The sequence below is a fragment of the Myiozetetes cayanensis genome, unplaced genomic scaffold (genome assembly GCF_022539395.1).
Source record: "Myiozetetes cayanensis isolate MyiCay16 unplaced genomic scaffold, myiCay2020 scf1, whole genome shotgun sequence".
NCBI lineage: Eukaryota > Metazoa > Chordata > Aves > Passeriformes > Tyrannidae > Myiozetetes > Myiozetetes cayanensis.
In genome coordinates, this window is record NW_026086604.1 from 86,851,560 (window position 1) to 86,871,817 (window position 20,258).

At 41.6% G+C, this 20,258-nt stretch overlaps 1 protein-coding gene across 1 annotated transcript; it reads left to right on the forward strand.

Moving 5' to 3' along the window:
* Positions 1–3,989: 3,989 nt before the first annotated feature.
* On the forward strand, positions 3,990–18,279 carry SMIM13 (small integral membrane protein 13). Its single transcript, XM_050317375.1, has 2 exons — positions 3,990–4,169; positions 14,895–18,279. The coding sequence occupies exons 1-2, from the start codon at positions 4,094–4,096 to the stop codon at positions 15,086–15,088; spliced, it is 270 nt and encodes an 89-aa protein (XP_050173332.1). The 5' UTR covers positions 3,990–4,093; the 3' UTR covers positions 15,089–18,279.
* The last annotated feature ends 1,979 nt before the right edge of the window (positions 18,280–20,258 follow it).

The window sequence follows — 20,258 nt, forward strand, 5'->3', positions numbered from 1 at the left end:
TGGACTAGAATACACACCTTATATAAGATAATTTCTGTGATATTTACATATCTTTTTTCCACAGCTGGTCAATGATTTTATTCTTCCTTCTGCTGTCTGCCTCTAGGTAACTGAGTGTAGATTTGTTGAACTGCTGAACACTTAGACCAGTATCTGACATCACAGAAAGCTGTGCGACAAAGACTAAACACAAGGGAGACATGAGAATTTTCCCCATATGCCAGCTCAAAAAGAGGTCAGAAGGGGCAGTCGAAAACCAGTTGATATTTCAAACGTATTTCAGCCTCAGTCCTCTCCCTGGTGAAGGAGAGATAATAACATCCCTCCCCTTGTCTTGCTATGCAAACACAAACACTAGTTAACTGGCTGCTGTGAAACAACTGGTTAGTCTAGATGCATCAGCTCTTGCACCCTGAAAATAAGGCTTGTGCCCTCAGCATCTGCACCCTTCTTCCCTGAGCTAAAGAGTCTTTAGCTCCCTTATTCACAGCACTGCGGGACCTTGTTGATTTGAGGTTATATGTCAAATCCTGCTGCTTTGAGCTAACCCGTGGCTGGGCAGAGGCCCTCTGAGTGCCTGCTCAGCAGTCTTGTGGTACAGTCCTTTTGCTGCTTGATGACCTGAGCAACCTCTTTTCCCCACCCACAAAACATACCTCAATGTGCCCTTGGTCATACACACAGAGAGATGTGAGAAGTTTGATCAGTGTTGAGCATCCTAGCAAAAATTGTTAAATGTAGAATATTGATAGTGTGCAGTGAGCATGTCTGAGGCCATAATGTCATGAGTGGGTTTTTCCATCCTCCTCAGGGAATGGATGAGCTACATCCAACTCTGTAACTCCACATTATACATACACACTTAGGAATCTGCTTAGATTCTTAGTGATCTAAGGATCACTAGAACAAGCTTAGATTTGTATAAACAACCTTGTATTTGAACTCCAGTGATTAGACAACTTCAGGTGTCCAACTGCAATCCTGTTTGCTTTAGTGTGATTTCACTGGGTTTTGAAAAATAACAATACCCACATTGCAGCTCGCTTATCCCAAGCACATAATTGTTGGTATCGTACAACTTTTGGCACATTGGCACATGAAATGACGTCTAGTAGGATGGATATGTATTTGCTCATACAATTTAACTCTGGCCTGAAGAAAAATCTGAAATAAAATCCATATAATATGTTTGGGTTTTTTCATTCAGATGGAGACCTGTGTATGTTTCAATTGATACAGTGTGTTCCAAGTGGCTCAAAAGAAAAGCTTTATTTCATATATTGGGAAAAACAGAATAACAAAGATTGTGTTCACCAAATGGTTGGAGGAGGAAGAGTTTCTTCTTTTATGTCATGCTTGGTTAGAGCATAACACCCACAGTTATGTCTTCACTATACTTGCGTGGCTTGAACTTCTACCTCCCATTAAGTGCTTCAGCCATTATGCTAGAAAGTCCTTTTTACTTGCTGTTGTCTGTCCTGAGGACAATTTTAGGCCATACTGGCCTTCAGCAGTCTCAGGCAAACACCAAGACCAGAGGGAGTGCAGAGCAAGGAATAATTATCCTCAGTGGACAAGGGCTAGGCTAGGCAGCACTTAAACAGACTGGAAGTACCTAAGTCCATGAGAGGCTGCACCCATGGGTGTGGAGGGCGCTGGCTGATGTTGCTGCGAGGCCAGTCTCAATTAGCTTTGAAATAACAGTAGTGACTGGGTAAGGTTCCTGAAGATTGGACAAGACTAAGCATTCTCCTACCTTCAAGAGGAGCAAGAAGGAAGATCTGGAGAACCACAGGCCAGGGAACCTCACCTCAGTCCCTGGAAAGGTCATAGAGCAAATCCTTCTGGAATTCACGTGGTCTCCGAACGCATGAAGGTCAAGGTAATTGTGACTAGTCAATATAGATTTATGAATGGGAAATCATGCCTAACTGACCTGACCGTCTTCTACAACAAGGTGACTAGTGTGGTGAATGAACTAGAGAAAGGGAAACTTAAATAAGTATAACTGAGGTTTTGCAAACTGAGTATACGTTGATTAAAAGGTCCTTGACCTGTACAGTGTAATATGAGAACTTGAATCGCTACTTGTTTTCATTTTTTACTTCCTAGCATATTAGGATCATAGAATATTCTCAGTTGGAAGGGACCCATCAAAATTGTGTCCAACTCCTGGCCCTGTAGAGGACACCCCAAGAATCAGACCTTATGTGTCTAAAATGCCATATTGCCATACATGATATCATATATGTTTGATAATGTACATATATATATATACACACACATATATATATATTTCCATGTATATCTATGACCTATATACATGGATCACACATATTTATCACCCCACAACTACTTGATTCCAAGATAATCCCTACTTCAGCTACCAATGCTGTGTGATTCTGTGATGCTTGGGGATATGATGTAAATTAACCAGTTCTCAGTAATAAAACAGGTTGGAACCAGAGGATGACATAGATAAAATATTTTAATAGCCCTGTGACAGCTATTTTACAGAAAAGGAAAGGTGGCAGTCCTGTATTGAGAGAATTTACTCTAACTGCAGATGATAAGCAAAAAATCAGAGAAACTGAACAGTGTAGCTAGGAGGGGGCTTATTTTTCAAAAGTTAATATGGTAGTAACCATTACTGCTATCTATTTGCAATACAGAAGAAACAAGTGCTTAGTCTCGAGTTACAATGACATTTAAAGATCAGGAGACATGTCAAAGTAAAACTTGAAAAATAAGAGAAAACGTTTCAGATTAAATGATACTCGCAAGAGGGTGGTTTAATACTCTAGGCAGAGTACTAAACAGGGCTGGTGATTTTGAGAAAGACGGATAGGAACGGAAAGAGAGAACTCTAGTTTGATTTGGTGAAGTGACAGCAAATTTAAGGATGTGGATGGGGGTCTGCATGCGCAGGTAATTTTGGTTTACAGGTATCTTCAAAGGAGAAGGCATGTGGCATGCTCAGAGATCAGGAAATGCAAGAATTTTTAGCTTCACTTAAAAGGGGAGATTTTTAAATACTGTACAAAATACACACAGAGGAGAACTGGACTTTCTCTGATGTCTCACTGCAATAGTGGTATCTCGCAGGAAATTAAGCTTCTGTACTCTGTGATTTATACACATGTTCTCAGTAGTTTTAGAAACATTAACCAGCTTCTTTTACACTACAAAGGAAAGTTATAACTTTATTCCAGTGCTAACGGCAAAGTCCATATCACAATCAAGATTATCTCACAGTTCCTGGAGACATTATTTCCTCAGATTTCCCTTAAGTGGGGGTGGCCAGCTTTGAAGTGGCACCAGATGTCAACAGAGGGCAAAAGCCAAGGTCACATGGAATTCGGAACATGCTAACGTGGCACAGGTGTGGAACCGCTGCCTTGGCTGAGGCCTGGATATTCCTGCTGTCCCCTTATGGATCGCACTGAGAGGAAGCAAGGGCAGGAACGGCAGAAGGGAAGAAGAGGGATTAAGAGATCCGGTTGCCCCATCCGTAAATCTCAATCACAGAACCATAAAATCGCGGAATCACAGAACGGCTTGGGTTGGGAGGGACCTTAAAGGCCACCCAGGTTGCAACCTCCCTGCCGTGGACAGGGACACCTGCCGCTAGACCAGGTCGCTTAGAGACCCATCCACCCTGGCCTGGAATCACCGATCCAAGCCCCCGCAGGGGCACCCGTCTGTCCCGGGGGCTCTGCCCCGCTCAGGGCCTCAGCCGCGGCCGCCCCCCGGTGCTGCCGCACCAGCCGCTCCCCCCGGTCCCGCACAGCCCTCACCGCCCCGCGCCATCCCCACCGCCCCTCACCGCGCCGCACGGCACGCCGGGACTTGTAGTCCCCGCCGGCGGGCGTCCCTCTCCCAGTCCGGCCGGGTGTATGGGCAGAAGAACTACAGCTCCCGGCAGGACTCGTGGGCGGCCATACGCCATCGCTCGGCGCTCTCAGCCCCGCCCCGCCCCGCCGCGGCGCCGGGTCGGGGCAGGAGCAGGAGGAGGAGGGGCAGGAGCAGCAGGAGCGGGGCTGCCGCGGCCGCCGGCCCGGCGCGGCTCCTCTCGGCTGCCCCCGGCCGCGCCATGTGGCAGAGCATCGGGCTGACCCTGCTGGTGATCGTGGCCACGCTCGCCTGCGTGCTGCTCTTCATGCTGTGCGGTGAGCGGGGGAGCTCGGGGCGGGGGGCGCTCCTGGCGGGGCTGGTGCTCACCGCCCGCCCTCGCACCCCCCGCGCCGGGTCCGCGGTCTGTGCCGCTTCCCCATTGGGGATTGACTGGGGGGGAATGGAAGGGCGAGCTGTGCCCCGGGGCGTGGGGAGCGTGTGTGCTGCGCAGCGCCCTCTTCTCTTTGTCCCCGAGCCGTTCCGAGTCTTGACACGCTCCCAGAGCCTTGATTCGGGTTATTTCGGTGTTTCCTCTGAAACTGAACGGCTTCACTCGCCCTCGGACCCCTGGGCAGTCACCCTGTGCGGCTTGTACATGAGTGGGTCTGAAATGCCGGTGAGAGCAAGAAGTAAACTTCCAGCTGGCATCCCTCTGCTTCTGACATCTGTTTGCTCGCAAGGACTGAGAGCAGCGCTTAGGAGGTTTCTTCTTTTGTGGATTGAGGAGGCTCAGGGATGTAGGATCGCTCCCTACAACTACCTGAAAGGAGGTTGTGGTGAGGTGGGGGCCCATCTCTTCTACCGTGCCTGCAGTGAGAGGACCAAAGGAAATGGCCTTAAGCTGAGAGGGGAGAATCAGAGGAGATACTAGGAAAAATTTTATTCAGTGATAGAGTGGTCAGGCATCGAAATAGGATGCCCAGGGAGATGTTGGAGTCACCTTCCGTGGAAGTGTTTAAGAGGCATCTGGATCGAGTGCTGGGTGATGGTTTAGTGATTTGCAGGTTACAGTGGCAGTGCTGGGTGACCAGTTGGACTGGATGATCTTAAAGATCTCTTCTGATCTTGATGATCCTATGATTCTATGATCCAGAGCTTGTTTTTTGTTTGTTTTGTTTGTTTGTTTGTTTTGTGGTTTTGTGTTGTGTTTTTTTGGTTTGTTTTGTTTTGTTTTTTAATGTGCAGAGAGAAGGGTTATTTCAATGGGAGGTATAACTTGCAGGTCTGTTGGAGTTCTTGGAAGAAATCAGCAGTTCAGTGTGTGTGTGGTGCGACAAATATGCTGAGCTTGGAGCTCTCAAAAAGTCCCAAACCAACAAACTCAAACTAGGACATAGTCTGTGATGAAAAGCTTGTGAGATTTACAAACCCAGGGTGTTTATAAGTGGCTTCTAAAAAACTGAGGGAGCAAAGTGAAGAGTCAGCTGACATGTAATACTTTAAAAAAAAAAAAAAGTTAATTGTAGTCAAGATGACAAAGCATTGTGAAAAGATTTTGCAGTATCAAGAGACTGGATAGTGAAGTCCAATACTAACATGTATGAAGTAATGCATATAGAAAGTGTGAAATGTATATGTGCTTAATTTATGTAGAGAAATATAATAGATTAAAACTGAGCTGTTGGTATCCCAAAAAAAGGATCAGCTCAAGTAATTGCAAGCATTTCTCCAAAATATGTGTTTAATGCTTTGTAGCAAGGATACAGGAAAATCAAACATTAGAAGCTTGAAATAAAATAGAAAATGTTATTATATTGCTATAGGAATCCTCCACGTGTTTGTGTCTCAAATGGTGTATTTTCTTGTTAAAGTTAAATAAAATCCTATTTTGTTTTTGAAAGACAGAGTTTCCTAAACTGTTCTATGATTCTGTTTTGAGAGCTGTGAAATGACTTCTGCGTGAAGAGACTCTTAACAGGTTAGATCTGTCTAGCCTGGAAAGTAGGTGACTGGAGGAAGGGTGATGGTTATAACACTGAGTGTCATGTCAAAGGTTAAGTGCAAATGGTTGTGAAATTTCACCATCGCAGAGCAGTTGGAGTCCATGAAGTTAAATGGTGAAGCAACGGGCATAAAACAAAAAGATTCTTTTACAGTGGGGAAATAAATTGCAGGTTCATTAACGAAGAATATTTTGGATGCTGAAACTTCTCTCATTCAAAGTTCACGGAAAAAAGGTCAGCAGATTTAAGCAATAGTGCTAAATCTTGGGGGAGGAAATTTGTGAAATTACACATAACTGGAACTTCAAGGCTGCACGTGACTTGGTCTTGTGCTCTTTTCCTTCATGTCCTGTACTGTCCATTGTTACAGACTAAACAGTGACCTAAGTGGATATTTATTCAAGTTTCTCTACCCCCGTTAGGTGTTGACTGGCCACTTTTCATCTTTTAGAAGATGAAGGTTGGTACTTGCTAGGGTTTTTGTGTTTTCAAAGTGTGCACAGGAGGTCTTTGCTTACTGTCTTGTTGAAAGATTAGTAGGATTTTGCAACGTGCTATTCAAAGTCAGAAGCAAGGATCATTTTCTTCAGGCCTTTCTGCTTTTCTCTGTATGTGACAAATGGAATTGAAATTCTAGGCATCTAACTTTGCCTACTAACATAAATATTTGCCTAGTGCTTTCTTGCTTAAAGAGAACAAAAGTAATTAATAAATGACTTTATTTTTAAGTGGCTTGTGTATACTTAGCAGTTTGGAATTACATATTGTCCATTCATCTTAAATTCACTGAATACTTTGCATTGAATCCTTCATTGTATTTTGCTTTCAACAGTGTCAGAGTTTATAAAATGATTGCTTCAAGTCATCTAGTTTTCAAAAGTATTGAACACAGGAAGCTGACGTGTTCATTGTTTTTTTATTTTGGGGAGGGATTTGAACTATTATCCTGCTAAAAGTGACTTAATAGGATTTGATAATTATTTACATTATTTGTAATTCTTTTTCTATCATACAGCGTATATTAATTAATTAATATTGGTACACTTCTAGCTCTCTTGCCATGGAAAATATTTAAGGAAAACATTATTAAGACCACTACTAGAAAAAACTGAATACAAGCTACTTTCAATTCAGTTGTTTATCTCTGCTAGTGATAGGTAGTTTCCCAGTCCCTGAGAAGGCCAGCAGACTGTAAAGAATAGAGACCTGTGGGGAAGGTGTCTGACAGGATATGAGTAAATGCCAGCCATCAAGACATACAAGATAATGGACAAATCTGACATAAGAATGACTGGATATAATCTTGAGTAAGCTTGATCTGATTATAAAAATATTTTGCAGCCATCTGATGAGAAGTGCTGAAACAACCTTATGAAAAGGACTTAGAGGGTCAAGAGCCTAAAGAGATGAAACTTGGATTTTGAGTGGCATGTATAAAGGACTTGTGGTGTGATTGCTTGCAGAGAACAATAAATTTAAATATCCAGGAGACATCCTAGGATCATGTGGATTTCTGCTGCCCATAACAAGTATGAAGTTTGATAAGTGCTATCAAAATTTATATAATGGGCAGAAAAATTCACTTTTTTTCTAAAAGTGAAAAGACAAAATTCAGAGCACCAATTATCAGAAGTTGTTTTGACTAGTTCTTCAGCCATGTGAAAAGCAAATGTTTATGCCTGAATTAGACACTTATGTCTGTAAAAGTACTTTTAATTAATGACCTGATTTCTTTTAAATATTTCTGGATGCTTACAACTGCTAATTTCAGTGTTAATCTGAATTAGCTAGGAAGCACGGAAGGCTTGCAGCTAGCAGTGTCTCTATTTGTAAACTGATCACATCTGACACAGAAACCACTGAGGGGCTGTAAACATAGCAGATTTTCAGTTACTCTTTTAAAAGTCCAGCTAAGATAACTTGCTTCCACTTTTTTTATTCCCAGTCTTTCTGTTTTTCTGTCTCTGGTGATCTTATTGTTGCCTCTGGTGATCTTATGTATTCCGTGTTCCTCTGCTGATGGGAGGAACTCATGCATAGTCAAGGATATAGGATAAGATAAAATACCAGCCAAGGTGAACTCTACTATTGCTTACCTCTGTGTATTTGTTTTATAATCCCAGTGTAGTAGTGCATGGAGCCATGTGAAATTGCAGAAGTGCCTTCTGTGGAACAGATGGAAGCATTCACCTCATTTGGCAAGAGGGACTAATGAGATGCGGTTTGAGAGATACAACCTTAAAATAAAAAACTCGTAACTGAAAGTGCTGAAATGAATGTGTTTTTCTCTTCACAAGTCTGAATTTGGTTGCAGATGGGAAAAGATTTGAGCCCTAAATTCTGCCTGAATAACTTTTCTTTAATGCTTTGTTTAAACAGTTTTGTAACTATCTTAAATGACTGATTCATGTGAAATACCTGTAACAGATGAGGAAAGTCATGCTTGATTAGACCACTAATAAAGAGAAAGTACCCTTTAATTTGAAGTTGAGTTTTGAAACTGTTATAAATGGGAGATTGGAAGAGTGCAAGTTTCCTTTTGATCAGTCAGGAAGCAGAAAGTGGCGGAGTGTTGCATTAAATGGGACTAGGTTTAAGGAGCTGTGCAGATCCAAGTGCTGTGTCAGCTGATGTCTTCTGTTATTCCAGTGTCAAAGTACAACTTGCTTCCTTCAGTCTGATGCTCTCCATAGCAAAACTATCCACCATTTTAAAGATATAGATGAAGTGACTTGTCCATGGTCACATAAGTCATTTGACACAGAGCTCAGAGTAGAACCCTGTTCTCCCAAATCGTAGGTTAGCATCTAAAGCTCCATGCTCATTTGTTTTGCAGCTGTAGCTGCTTAGGATTTTCTCTGATGGACACTTCAGCATTTGAATATAGGCAGCATTCACTTTGGTGATACCCTGGCCCTAAATTAATTCTCATGCTCTGGAGTAATAGGATCCTATTTTCAGATCAGTAGGGATACAGAGGAAAAATGATCTCACTAGATTGCACAGGAATTCCATAGCAGGGTCAAAACGAGAAGACAGATCTTCAGGCTCTGTCGTGTGCTCTTACTGGATCACCATCCTTCCTTTCTTGGTTTCATTTGTATCTCACATAAGAAAAATCAGGTTGCTTTTCCCAAGTGCTCCATATTAGCCCTGGGGTTTTTGTTTTGTTTGCTCTTCCTGATTCAAATGGAAGAGGAAAATGTGCTCCAATAAAGAAAACCCTCTGTTAGCTGTTGCTTGTACATGCCAGTGTAGGGTGAATGAAATAGATGGACCTGAGAGTCATACCATTTTGATGAGGGGGAGTAACACTGTAGTTGGATCACCATATTTCTTTCCCCATTACAAAGAAGGAAGAGCTGGCGTGAGAAGTAACAGAAAGGGTAGTTTTAATGAAGCCTAGTGAAATCATAAAATCTGTTTAAGATGTTACATACATCTGCTTATGAGTCAGTAAAAGAAACTTTGACTCATGGTCCCACCTTCACAAATACATTGCATCGTGATTTATAAGAGAGGGGTTGACATACTGATGGCACAATGCCAGATGTGGCTAAAATACTTTGGATAGCACCTGGCTGTGGCATTTTAAATGAGACAGTAGCTCCCAGTTTTTAGTGAGTACTAAACTCTGCAAGGCTGGGAGCTGCTATTTTATCTAAATGCAAAATACTGTTTGTGGTAGATTGGATTTTGCAACTCTGGATTCAAGTATCTGCTAGAGCAAGAGCTAGAGCCACTGCTTTGCACTGCAGTGATGTACTGTTTGATCTGGCTTACTACTGTTAGAGGCAACTTCTCTCACCACCTAATGTAGATACATTATATATTATAGTCTGCATGTCATCACTGCTTGCTTGCTGAAGGCATACTGTGGGTGTGCTGTTTGGATTCCACAGGTTCAATCATGCCAAGGATGATTTGAAGAAGTAAATCAAATGGCCAAAAAAAAAATAAAGCAAGGAGTGGAAGACTGGTTCTAATCAAATAACTTTGTGTGTGGTGAAGCTAAACCAGTAGGACTTCTTTGAGAGCAGCTTACCTGAAGTGGAAGTGTTTGATTTGTAAACTGATAGTGTTGGTTACCTGTCCAGAAAGAGCTCTGCAGCAGAAAAACTACAAAGCTAAACTGAGCCATGTACAGACAAGAACGCATAGAAATGTCCATTTTACAGCATCACAGAGTCAACTAGTTTGGAAAGGACCTCTGAGATCATGGAGTCCAACCTATGATCCAAGACCATGGCACTGAGTGCCACATCCAGTCTTTTCTTAAACGCCTCCAGGGATGGTAACTCTACCATCTCACTGGACAGCCCATTCCAATGCCCAGTCACCCTTTGTGTGAAGAACTTCTTCCTAATATCCAACCTAAACCTCCACTGGCACAGCTTAAGACTGTGCTCTCTTATCTTACTGCTGGTTGCTTAGGAGAAAAGACCAACCCCCACTTGGCTATGACCTCCTTTCAGGGAGTTGTAGAGAGTGATGAGGTCTCCCCTGAGCCTCCTCCTCTGCAGGCTAAACAACCCCAGCTCCCTCAGCTGCTCCATACAGGACTTGTGCTGAAGTCCCTTCACCAGCCTGGTTGCTCTTCTCTGGACCTGCTCCAGCATCTCAATATCCTTCCTGAACAGAGGGGCCCAGAACTGGATACAATACTCAAGGTGTGGCCTCACCAGTGCTGAGTACAAGGGATGGAAAAATCACTTCCCTGGTCCTGCTGGCCACACTGTTCTTGATGCAGGCCAGGATGCCATTGGCCTTCTTGGCCACCTGGGCACACTGCTGGCTCATGTTCCACTTCCTGTCAATCCAAACTCCCTGGTCCCTTTCCGCCTGGCTGCTCTCCGGCCACTCTGTCCCCAGCTGTAGCGCTGCAGGGAGCACCTTGTTACGTCTTGTACTATTGGATTTGGCCCATCCATCCAGCCTATCCAGGTCCCTCTGCAGAGCCCTCCTATGCTCCAGCAGACCAACAATCCACCCCACCTTGGTGTCGTCTGCAAATTTGATCATGATGGACTCAATCCCCTCATCCAGATCATCAGTAAAGATGTTAAACAGAACTGGGCCCAGCACTGATCCCTGGGGGACACCACTGGTGACCGGCCGCCAGCTGGATGCAGCCCCGTTCACCAGCACTCTCTGGGCCCGACCCTACAGCCAGTTCCTAACCCAGCACAGAGTGCCCCTGTCCAAGCCATGGGCTGCCAGCTTTTCCAGGAGTATATTATGGGAGACAGTGTCGAAGACTTTGCTAAAGTCCAGATAGACACATCCACAGCCTTCCCTTCATCCACCAGGCGGGTCACGTGATCCTAAAAGGAGATCAGGACCTGCCCTTCCTAAACCTGTGCTGGCTGGGTCTGATCCCTTGTCCATCCTGTAGGTGCCATGTGATTGTACTCAACGTGATCTTCTCCATGACCTTGGTGGGCACTGAAGTCAGGTTGACAGGCCTGTAGTTTCCTGGATCCTGCTTCTAGCCCATCTTAATGGATGGGCGTCATGTTCAACTTCCAGTTATCTGGGATGTCCCTGGTGAGCCAGGACTGGTAATAAATGATGGAGAGCGGCTTGGCGAGCTCTTCCGCAAGCTCCCTCATCACCCTAGGGTGGATCCCATCTGGTCCCATAGACTTGTGAGGATCCAAGTGGCTCAGCAGGTGAGTGGAGTCAAAGCACAAACATGACTACAGGTGGTTTGTGCTCACGGCCTGGAACTGCATCCTCCCCGATTACAGTGGTGCTATTCAGACCCTGGTCCCTGTCTACCAGCTCAGGAGGCTGGTTGTCCTGACAGCCTGTCTTATTGTTGAAAACTGAGGCAAAGAAGTTGTTAAGTACCTCAGCCTGTTCCTCATCTTTGGTAATAATGTTGCCCCCCATGTCCAATAAAGAATGGAGGTTTTCCTTGTCCCTCCATTTGCTATTGATGTATTTATAAATATAATGTATTTCATTTTTTGTGTGTGTATTTTAAATTACTTTACAATTATTTTCTTTTTTGAAATACACAATGATGTAACTTACAGTTCCTTGATATGGCATGGTGCCGGGTGTTAACATTTTGCAATGTTCTTAAGAGGATGAGAAATTTTTAGAAAATACATTGTCTTAATCAGAGGTAACTCAGTACTGTGAATCTGCCTCCAGGCTTTGTCTCTGTGTGTGCGGTTTTGTTTAATGATGTATTTAGTTGATACTGTTGCTGGAGAGATTTTCTCTTACCCAGAATAACTTGTTCTTTAGTACTCTGATTATTTCCAAGGAAATTCTTATTTGTTTAGTAGCAGTGAGGCGACGGGGAGTCTCAGCTGAAGAGGCAGTCTTAACTTGATTCAGACAAGCATGTTTATTGGGATTTTTTTTAACTTTCTGCCCAAGCTGGCACAATAATGAGAGCAAATGAAAAGAAAAAAATCTTTCTGCTTTGATTGCTTTGTACCTAAATGTCTCTGGTACAGGCAGGGAGATCTTATGAGGTTGCCCTCCCACTATTACCTTTGGCTAAGCCTGTCATAGTTTTCTTTTCAATCCACTACATTGTGGTTTGTTCACTTACCTGTTATCATTTATCATTGGTCTGGTTGTTTGTCTACTATAACCAGTCTTGTTGGCTTATTACTTACACTGTCTTGTTTGTAATCTTGAGGTAGAGAGGTCTAAAGTCTGCTTATGGTACTCGGTGTTTTGGATATTTAGACCTTTGTGCTCTCTAACTCATCAGATGAAACACTGTGTTTGGTCTGATGTCAGTGTTGCTTAGTGCTGTTTTTCTTGAGAGTGTGAATGAACTTTGAATGTTCTTTAGTATTTCTCACCACACACCCCGTAGTAATTCTCTGTGTTTAGTAGCCTGTTTGCAGTGGTAGAGGAAGCATGTGGTTCGCTTTATTTATCTTAAGTTAAAATACCTCCCTTTAAGAAGTATTTATTGACACCAAAAATATTCAAGTCACGCTTCTGTAAAGTGTCCTATAACTCTTCTGGGAACGCCCTGAATATTTTTGGCTCATCCTCCTCCCTCCGTCCTCCCTGTGGTGTTCTCTGGAAGTAATATGTCTCTTGATAATTCACACTGTAGGTGTTTTAGTTAGGATTTTAAACAGCCAAGTAGAAGTGCAATGCCAAGAAAAAAATTGGGGCTTAGATTTCCCCCCACCATGTGTTTAAGTGGATTTAGTAGAATGTACTTCTCATGCACTTTCTAAGTCAAGTGTCTCAGACTTTGTCTCTGTCAACAAATTGGGGAGTTGAAGGCATTTTTAAACAGCTTGCAATATTCTGCACTTTCTTGCAAGTGCCCTGTATTTACTTGGAGCATTTTATGCATTTCTTTCCTGTAGAAACAAGCATGGCTTTTGGAAATTTGTATAATAATGTTTGTGCAAACATAATGATGTTTGTACGCATAAGAAGAATGGATTGATTTTAGGTCTTCAGAATACACAAAGCATTGGAGGTCGCAGAGAGCTGAAATACCCTTCAATGGAAGCAACTTTCAGATTCAGTTTAGTCACAAGTCATTTGAAGGTTTAGGTGTTCATGGAAAGGAAATACTTGTGTAAGCTTTAGGAATTAATTTAGATTGTCATATAAAAGGTTGTCATATAAAAGCTTTTCTCCAACTTTCAGCATCAGCAGAGAAAATATGGAAATCAAAAACCTGCAGGATGTGAAAAGTATTCCAGGTGGAAAAGGAAGGGTGGGATCTCACTTTGTCCTAAGGTCTGGTTACAGAAGAGAAAATACAGTGGTGCTGTGGCTATACAAGTGTCACTTATTAGTCTTTCTCCGCCTTTTCTAATATGTCCCCATTGTCCGTGCTCAGAAGTCTGTTTCTGATGAGAGCTGTGTACTTGGGAGAATGGGTAAAATAAGGCTCTTAATATTTGAATAGGTCAGCAGTATAGATTCGAATAGCTAGCAAGACCTTCTGAACAGAGAATGGGGCTATTAATCAATAGCTCTATGCAGGACAGGTGAGTTTTGGTGGTGCAAATGATGGTTGTATAGCATTTGTTTTCAAATAGCTGTTTAAATTTTCCTCCACTTAACTGTGTATTTCACAGAGAAGTTGATTTCCTGTTCTGTGGGTGATGAAACTTGACTGGTTAGCTAGAGGGAAAGGGATATCAGTGGTTTTTAGCTGCATAAGACTCTCTTGAACTATATACATAGATAAAAGGGAGATCTTTTAAAATGAAAATTTTTGTTTAGGTTTAGATAAATATGTATCAGTTTTTTTAAGTTCCTTGGCTACCTGTTAGACAAACACTTAGACAAGTGAGAGGCCAGGAGGCGAATCTTAAATATTTTTTAAGAGAGATTCTGAAATCTCAGTATTTTGAAGAGAGATTCTGAAATCTCAACTGTTTAGTTGGGTAATTTTGTGACCTAGAACATTTTAGCAGTAGAGCAGAACTTAAATTTACCAGAGAATGTTAATTTTACTTTAGTGGGATTTGTTCGTGGTGAGGGAACTCTTTGAATTTGGGGGATGTGGTCTTTCAGTGAACATAAGAAGACCTTGTGCATTTCAGAAGAGGATTTATTATAAAACATGGTATTAATTTGAAGCTCTCAGCAAGTGTGCTTAATAGCGATTACGTAATGCAGCTTTTAAAGTGTGATTTTCATAATGAAGTGTTTGCTGCGGGTAGAAATTCTAGTGCTGCGTTTATACAGTACGTGTGTAATGGATCCCAAGTCCTTGTTTTGATATAGCCATAGGAATTCCTTCTCTCCTGATGGTTAAGACCTTTATCTGTGTGATGTTATCATCCACCTACTACTTGCTGTGGCAGTTCAATTTGGAATGAGTAGGTCCTTTCCTGAAGCTTAAATGTTACTTCTGGATGAGGACAAACTTTATCAAGCTGAATTGGTGTTTCTAGGGCTGTAGAAGGGAGTGGATATGTTGGAGAGGGCTCTTGGGGTTGGTAATTAGAGGATGGTCAAATTTTTTCTCCCTTTTCTGATATACTTTGCCTGATAAATGACTATCAATTTGTTAACTAAGCAGTTCCTTTTTTCTTTCTCCTGCAGGGTGGTATGTGGTCTGGCAATTGTTTTTGTCTAAATTCAAATTCCTGAGAGAATTGATAGGTGATACGGGGTCCCAGCAGGGAGACAACGAGCCTTCAGAGACTGAAGCTGAGCAGGAGACTCCACCCTCGCCTCAGAGAAGTAGACAGAAATCAGCTCGACAGCGAAGGGCACCCACAGAAGACTCGACTTAAAGTACTCCACTGAACTCCCGAGTAACTATGAATGGTTAACCACCTCTGCACTGTTCAGTGGTGTGATCTTACTGAAAAACTGACTTAAGAGGTAACATTAATACCCTGTGGACCTTGACTTCTGAGCTACCAATGTATGATGCCACTCCAGTAGAGCTTCAGGGAGGGCTTCAGCAGCAAGTCATAGAATACTGGAAGAATGGAGGGCTGGAGAGAAATCTCCATCAGAAAAATGCTGAGCTTCTGTAGCTCCTATCTCAGCACGCAGATGAAAAACAGGTCCTGGACTATAGGGTTAGCCTTTGCATTAGTCTGAACATAGTAAACATTTCAGACTTGAAATAGTTTCTAAATTATTTTTTCTTTACAGCACTGTAACTACATATAGTGAAATCGAGTTTTATTTCCTTAGCCGTATATGAATATATATATATTTTTTCAGCCTTGAGAGTGCACATGAACTTAAAAAACAGTTGAAAGAATATCCTGCTTTAGAACGTATTCTAAAGTAAGATTTTAGTTAAGTTCTTGTATATATAAAAAGTATAAATGAAATATGAAAAATCAATATTAGATGCACATGATTTGGAGGTTTTTATTATCTCCTTTTAGAAAAAAACAAGGAGGGGCAAAGAAAGCAATCTGGTGGCAAGACCTGTTTTGGCATAAGAAGGGTTACAGGTTAAACAGTCCTGCTAGGTTTCTTTGTTTTTCCCGAACCTTTTACTCCCAAGTCCAACTTGTGTTGGAGATGGGAAGGTGTCTGGGTCATGTACTACTCCCTGTTTAGTATTCTGAAGTGTCATCTTTGGTATTTCAATACTAAGCACTTCTCTAGTTCACCTTGTACACCTTTACAATCAGGTATATGGTACCTGACATCACTTTTTTCCTGGAATCAGTTGTGGCACCCTGACCGGTTTGGTAGACATCTCTGTAACATTTTGACAGTGTTACAGCAGTGAATTTGGTACCTCATGTTTGCGGGAGGACTTTAGGATTTTTACCAGTAATAAGCAGTTGCTCCTGTCTTCTCTGAGAATTAATTATACAGCTATTTTGACATTGCACTTCAGAATGAAGAGCTCCACTTCTGTTTATCCAGCGACTCTGAAGATTGATGCATGAGATTTTGGAAAGAGGAGGAACATGCATGAACCACCTCTGATGTGTATATGAGAGAGAACTACCAACAGATCTTGTCTTCAACAGCTTCAGTTTTCTCTCAGAGTTTGGTTATGTGGTAGTGTTTGGATAATTGTTCCATGTATAAAAATTTAATCAGGACTATAAAATTGTCTTGTATCTTCAGCTGTTAAGAAGTTTAAATCTATGGCTTCCAAACTTGTGCTTTGGTTCAATTGTATGGCTCAAAGCAGTAGCATTTTGGTTTTTGATCAAGAAGGTCTACATCTGGGAAAAGAGCACTCTTTTATTGCCTCTATGTTTTAATTTGTCATCTGTGAATAGTGTTGAAAAGCTAATGAGGGCATTCACTTAAAATCATCTGGATGTTTCAGTATTAAAATATGTAACATCAGCCCTGATTTTCCTTTGGAGCCTAAAAGGCTTTGTTTTATTTACTGGTGTGTATGTATAAGCATAAGGATACATTTTGAAGCATGATTAGACAGGGCTATGCACATATCCTGTAAACACATGTAGAAATACTGATAGTCTCCTCTATCCTATGTGCTAGCAAGGGAATGTCTAATGATGGTTGGTTGTTTTTTTGTGGGTTTTTTTTGCTTTCTTTTTAATTAGTAAAAATCCTGTTTATTTAAACTGAGCAAAAACAATCAGATTCTATTTCCTGCTGCTTTCAGTTTGCCTCACGCAATTTAATGTCACAATTTTCTTCTGTCTGTAGTGTCTTGTCATCTGGTGAGACTTTCAGTTTATCAGTGCTAACCAAGTACTGGTCCATTTTTCTTATGAAACTGCCATCTTTGTATTGAGCTTTGCTAATATAGGCTTACAAATAAAGATACTTATTTTGTACTGACATAGGATATTGACACTCCACTATAGCGCACAGAAGATGGCAAAAGGCTGATGCTTATAGTATCGCTGGCTGAGATAAGAACCAGTAACTTAGTCCCTGTGTCTAGGAGCTGTGAAGAAATGTGAAGTTACAGCCATATACATAGCTAGTTCAGGGTAGCTCTGAAGGTGCAAGAATCAAGATTCTGGAGCAAGATAATGAAGGAAAAATCCATGTAGGTTTGACACTGATCAAATATGCAATAAGATGGATGTGGAACCTCTGGGTAGCTCATCTGCTTTAGCCAGACAACTTCCTTCTCCCTTCCTTGCTGTCTGTAGGTGTACATTTCACTCTCCAAAGTTATTTTCAGTCTCTTCTTTTTTAAACAGCTGATGCTATTTTTTTAATGTTGTTGTGACATAGCTGCCAATAATGCTGTCTGCCTAGTATATAACTTTAATGATCTTACTAGTAGCAGGCCAAAGGTATATATTATATAATGTGGTTTGGAAGACTTTTGGAATGCTAATGTCTTCTGTCAATGCATATTTTTTCTTGAAGGAATCCGTAATAAAATCTTTGTACAGGTCACTTCATGCAAACCTGTAAAAGTGAAGCTGTGTGTGTGGAAGTGTACTTGTGATAAGACCTGGGTTGTGATTGCTGGCAGTCCAATACACTCATGTCTTCAGGTATTCTTACCAATGTACTTCCGAAATGTTAGTGGTGGGTAAGCACTTAACTTTGAATTGACCCATCCAAGTCTGAAATCATATGAAGGCAACAGGTTACACAGTTGGTCTTGTTTTGTTTAGTGGGATCTATTTTTCAAACTATTGCCTTATTGTTGCAGCCATTCTCTTGAATGTATTTTGGGTTTTTATTTTAAATATAGTCATATCACCATTGTTGCAGGGGCTGTGTAACTTTGAATAAGCAGTAATTACCTGTGTTGTATGTGACAGTGCTGCAATTTGTGATCACCTTGCTGCTTAATACCAGGTTTTACACTGAACTAGACCTGTGTATGTCCTTTTGTTTTGTCTGGAAATGACCAGCATAAAGAATGTGTTCAGTGTGGTCACTTGCTTCTTCAGTGTTACAATACTGTACCTAAAGCTTCTGTGGTTGTCTGTTTTCATCATTAACTGTTCTTTTAACTGACTGTACAGATAAAAAATAAAGTAACCAGACTTGATATGAATATTTGACCTGAGTGATTTTCTGACTTTTTTTGAATGATATTTTGTCTGTAGAATAAGACCACTTATTTGGGCATCAAACACTGCCAAAGAAGACTTGTCAAAATTCACATTCTAGCTGGTATAATAGCTGCAGATGACTTCATTTTAAAGGGCAGGTTAGTGTATATCTTTTAGAGAAGTTGTTAGTGAGGGTGTTTTTTCTGCCTTATCCTTGAAAGTTGTAATTCCATTTTAGCAATTAAAACAAAACAAAACAAAGAAACTCAACAAAAACCACCTCGCCCACTCTGATTTTCTTCATACTTCTAAAATGGGTTGTGGACTTTATAGTTTTTCTAAAAGAAGTATGTTGGTAAAGTAGAAAGTTCTTACTTTGAAAATGAAGATGTACAGGAAAAGGAAATGAGAACATGCTTCATCCCTGATTGCTTCTTAAGTTAAATGCATAAATTGTATCCTGGGTTCCTTTGTTGAATAATAAGACATTAAAAAGATTTTGAAGAAAAATATGCAATATTTTTAATCTTGAGAGAAAAAGCTGTTTTGCTATTGTCCTGCTCTTCTCACTTGCTAATAATGGAGTGCAGCAAAATGTCCTGATGTTAACGTGACTTGAGCACTTGGGTCTTTTCTCCTCAGAAAGTTGGCTTTGTGTGAGGAGGCTAATATAAGTGGGAGCAATCAGTGATGGGCAGCTGGTGTCAAATGTTTGTGAAACACATGCTTACTTTTCTGACTTGGTGCTGATCCCAAGGAACCACTCTGTGGTCTGTTCCGAGTGGGATGAATAAAGATGCCATTGTACAGCTTTGCTCAATGTTCCACCAAAAGCTGTTATGACTGGTACCATGCCTTGGCACTCATTTGTGCTCTTTGGGGTTCTCCCTTGGCCTTGGTTCTACATAATTAAAATACACAATCTTTGTAAAACACAGGTAGTGTTACATTTTGCTTGGGTTATATTTATATGAACATTTTTTATGTGGGATCAGACTGGAAGTTGGCTGTGTGAATATGCTGGGATTTATATTAAACCTTTAAGACGTGTATATTAGCTGTATTCTTCATGCCAACTAGAACCTCTTATGTTCTGATCACCTCTGTTATCCCTGTTGGTGTTTATAATCAAAATGTTATCACTGAAAGCTGGATGGAACAGAGGATTTTTGATAGTGCTTCATAGAGCCTGTGAGAAGGCTCTGCATCTGCTCTAGGGCTAATGTTGACATGTAGTGGTGCTGGATTTGACCTCAGGCAAAAGGAATGGCAAGATGGATTTATGGCTGGACATGGCAGCACTATGGAGTCAACAGAAGAGCTAACCAGCGCAGCATGGGTTGCTATTTGCAAGACTGATAGCCCCCTAAAACCTTCTTGGGTTTGTGGCTGGGTGGCACTGTGTCTGCTGTGACTTCTGGTCCTGGCACAAGTTGATTTTTGCCTTTCCGGGAACAGAACCATGCTGATCAACCTCTGGTGTCTCTGGGTTGGGGTTACATTCACAAACCTGAACTGGCTTAGGTACTACAGCCATATGGGGAAATTCTCACCCTTCCTCCTGACCAGCAGAGGAGGCATGCCAAGGTCAGGGAGCTGTGAATTTTACTTTGTGGCTCTGATTTGCAGGTCTTTTACTGACTTTCTCATTTTTCTTAGAATCACAGAATGGTGTGGGTTGAAAGGGACCTTAAAGATCACCTAGTTCTGACTCCCTGCCATGGTCAGGGACACCTTCCACTAGGGGTTGCTCAAACCCCATCCAACCTGGCCCTGAACGCTTCCAGGGATGGGACATCCACAGCTTCTCTGTGCAAAATCACAAGGTTTATTTAACAATTCTGACATTTAAGGACTAGCAATAGCACTTACTGCAGCCTCACTTTTTAGATTTTCCAAAAGATTGACATACTGAGGGCAGACTCGATTTTGCTTTTCCTTGACCCTGCTTTCCAGGGTGTCTTTGCCTTTCTCCTGAACC

Excerpts from the sequence above, each read along its gene's own strand:
- SMIM13 (XM_050317375.1), top strand. The coding sequence starts at position 4,094 with ATGTGGCAGAGCATCGGGCTGACCCTGCTGGTGATCGTGGCCACGCTC. Across the intron at positions 4,170-14,894 it reads GCTGCTCTTCATGCTGTGCG|GGTGGTATGTGGTCTGGCAA; the intron begins GTGAGCGGGGGA and ends TTTCTCCTGCAG.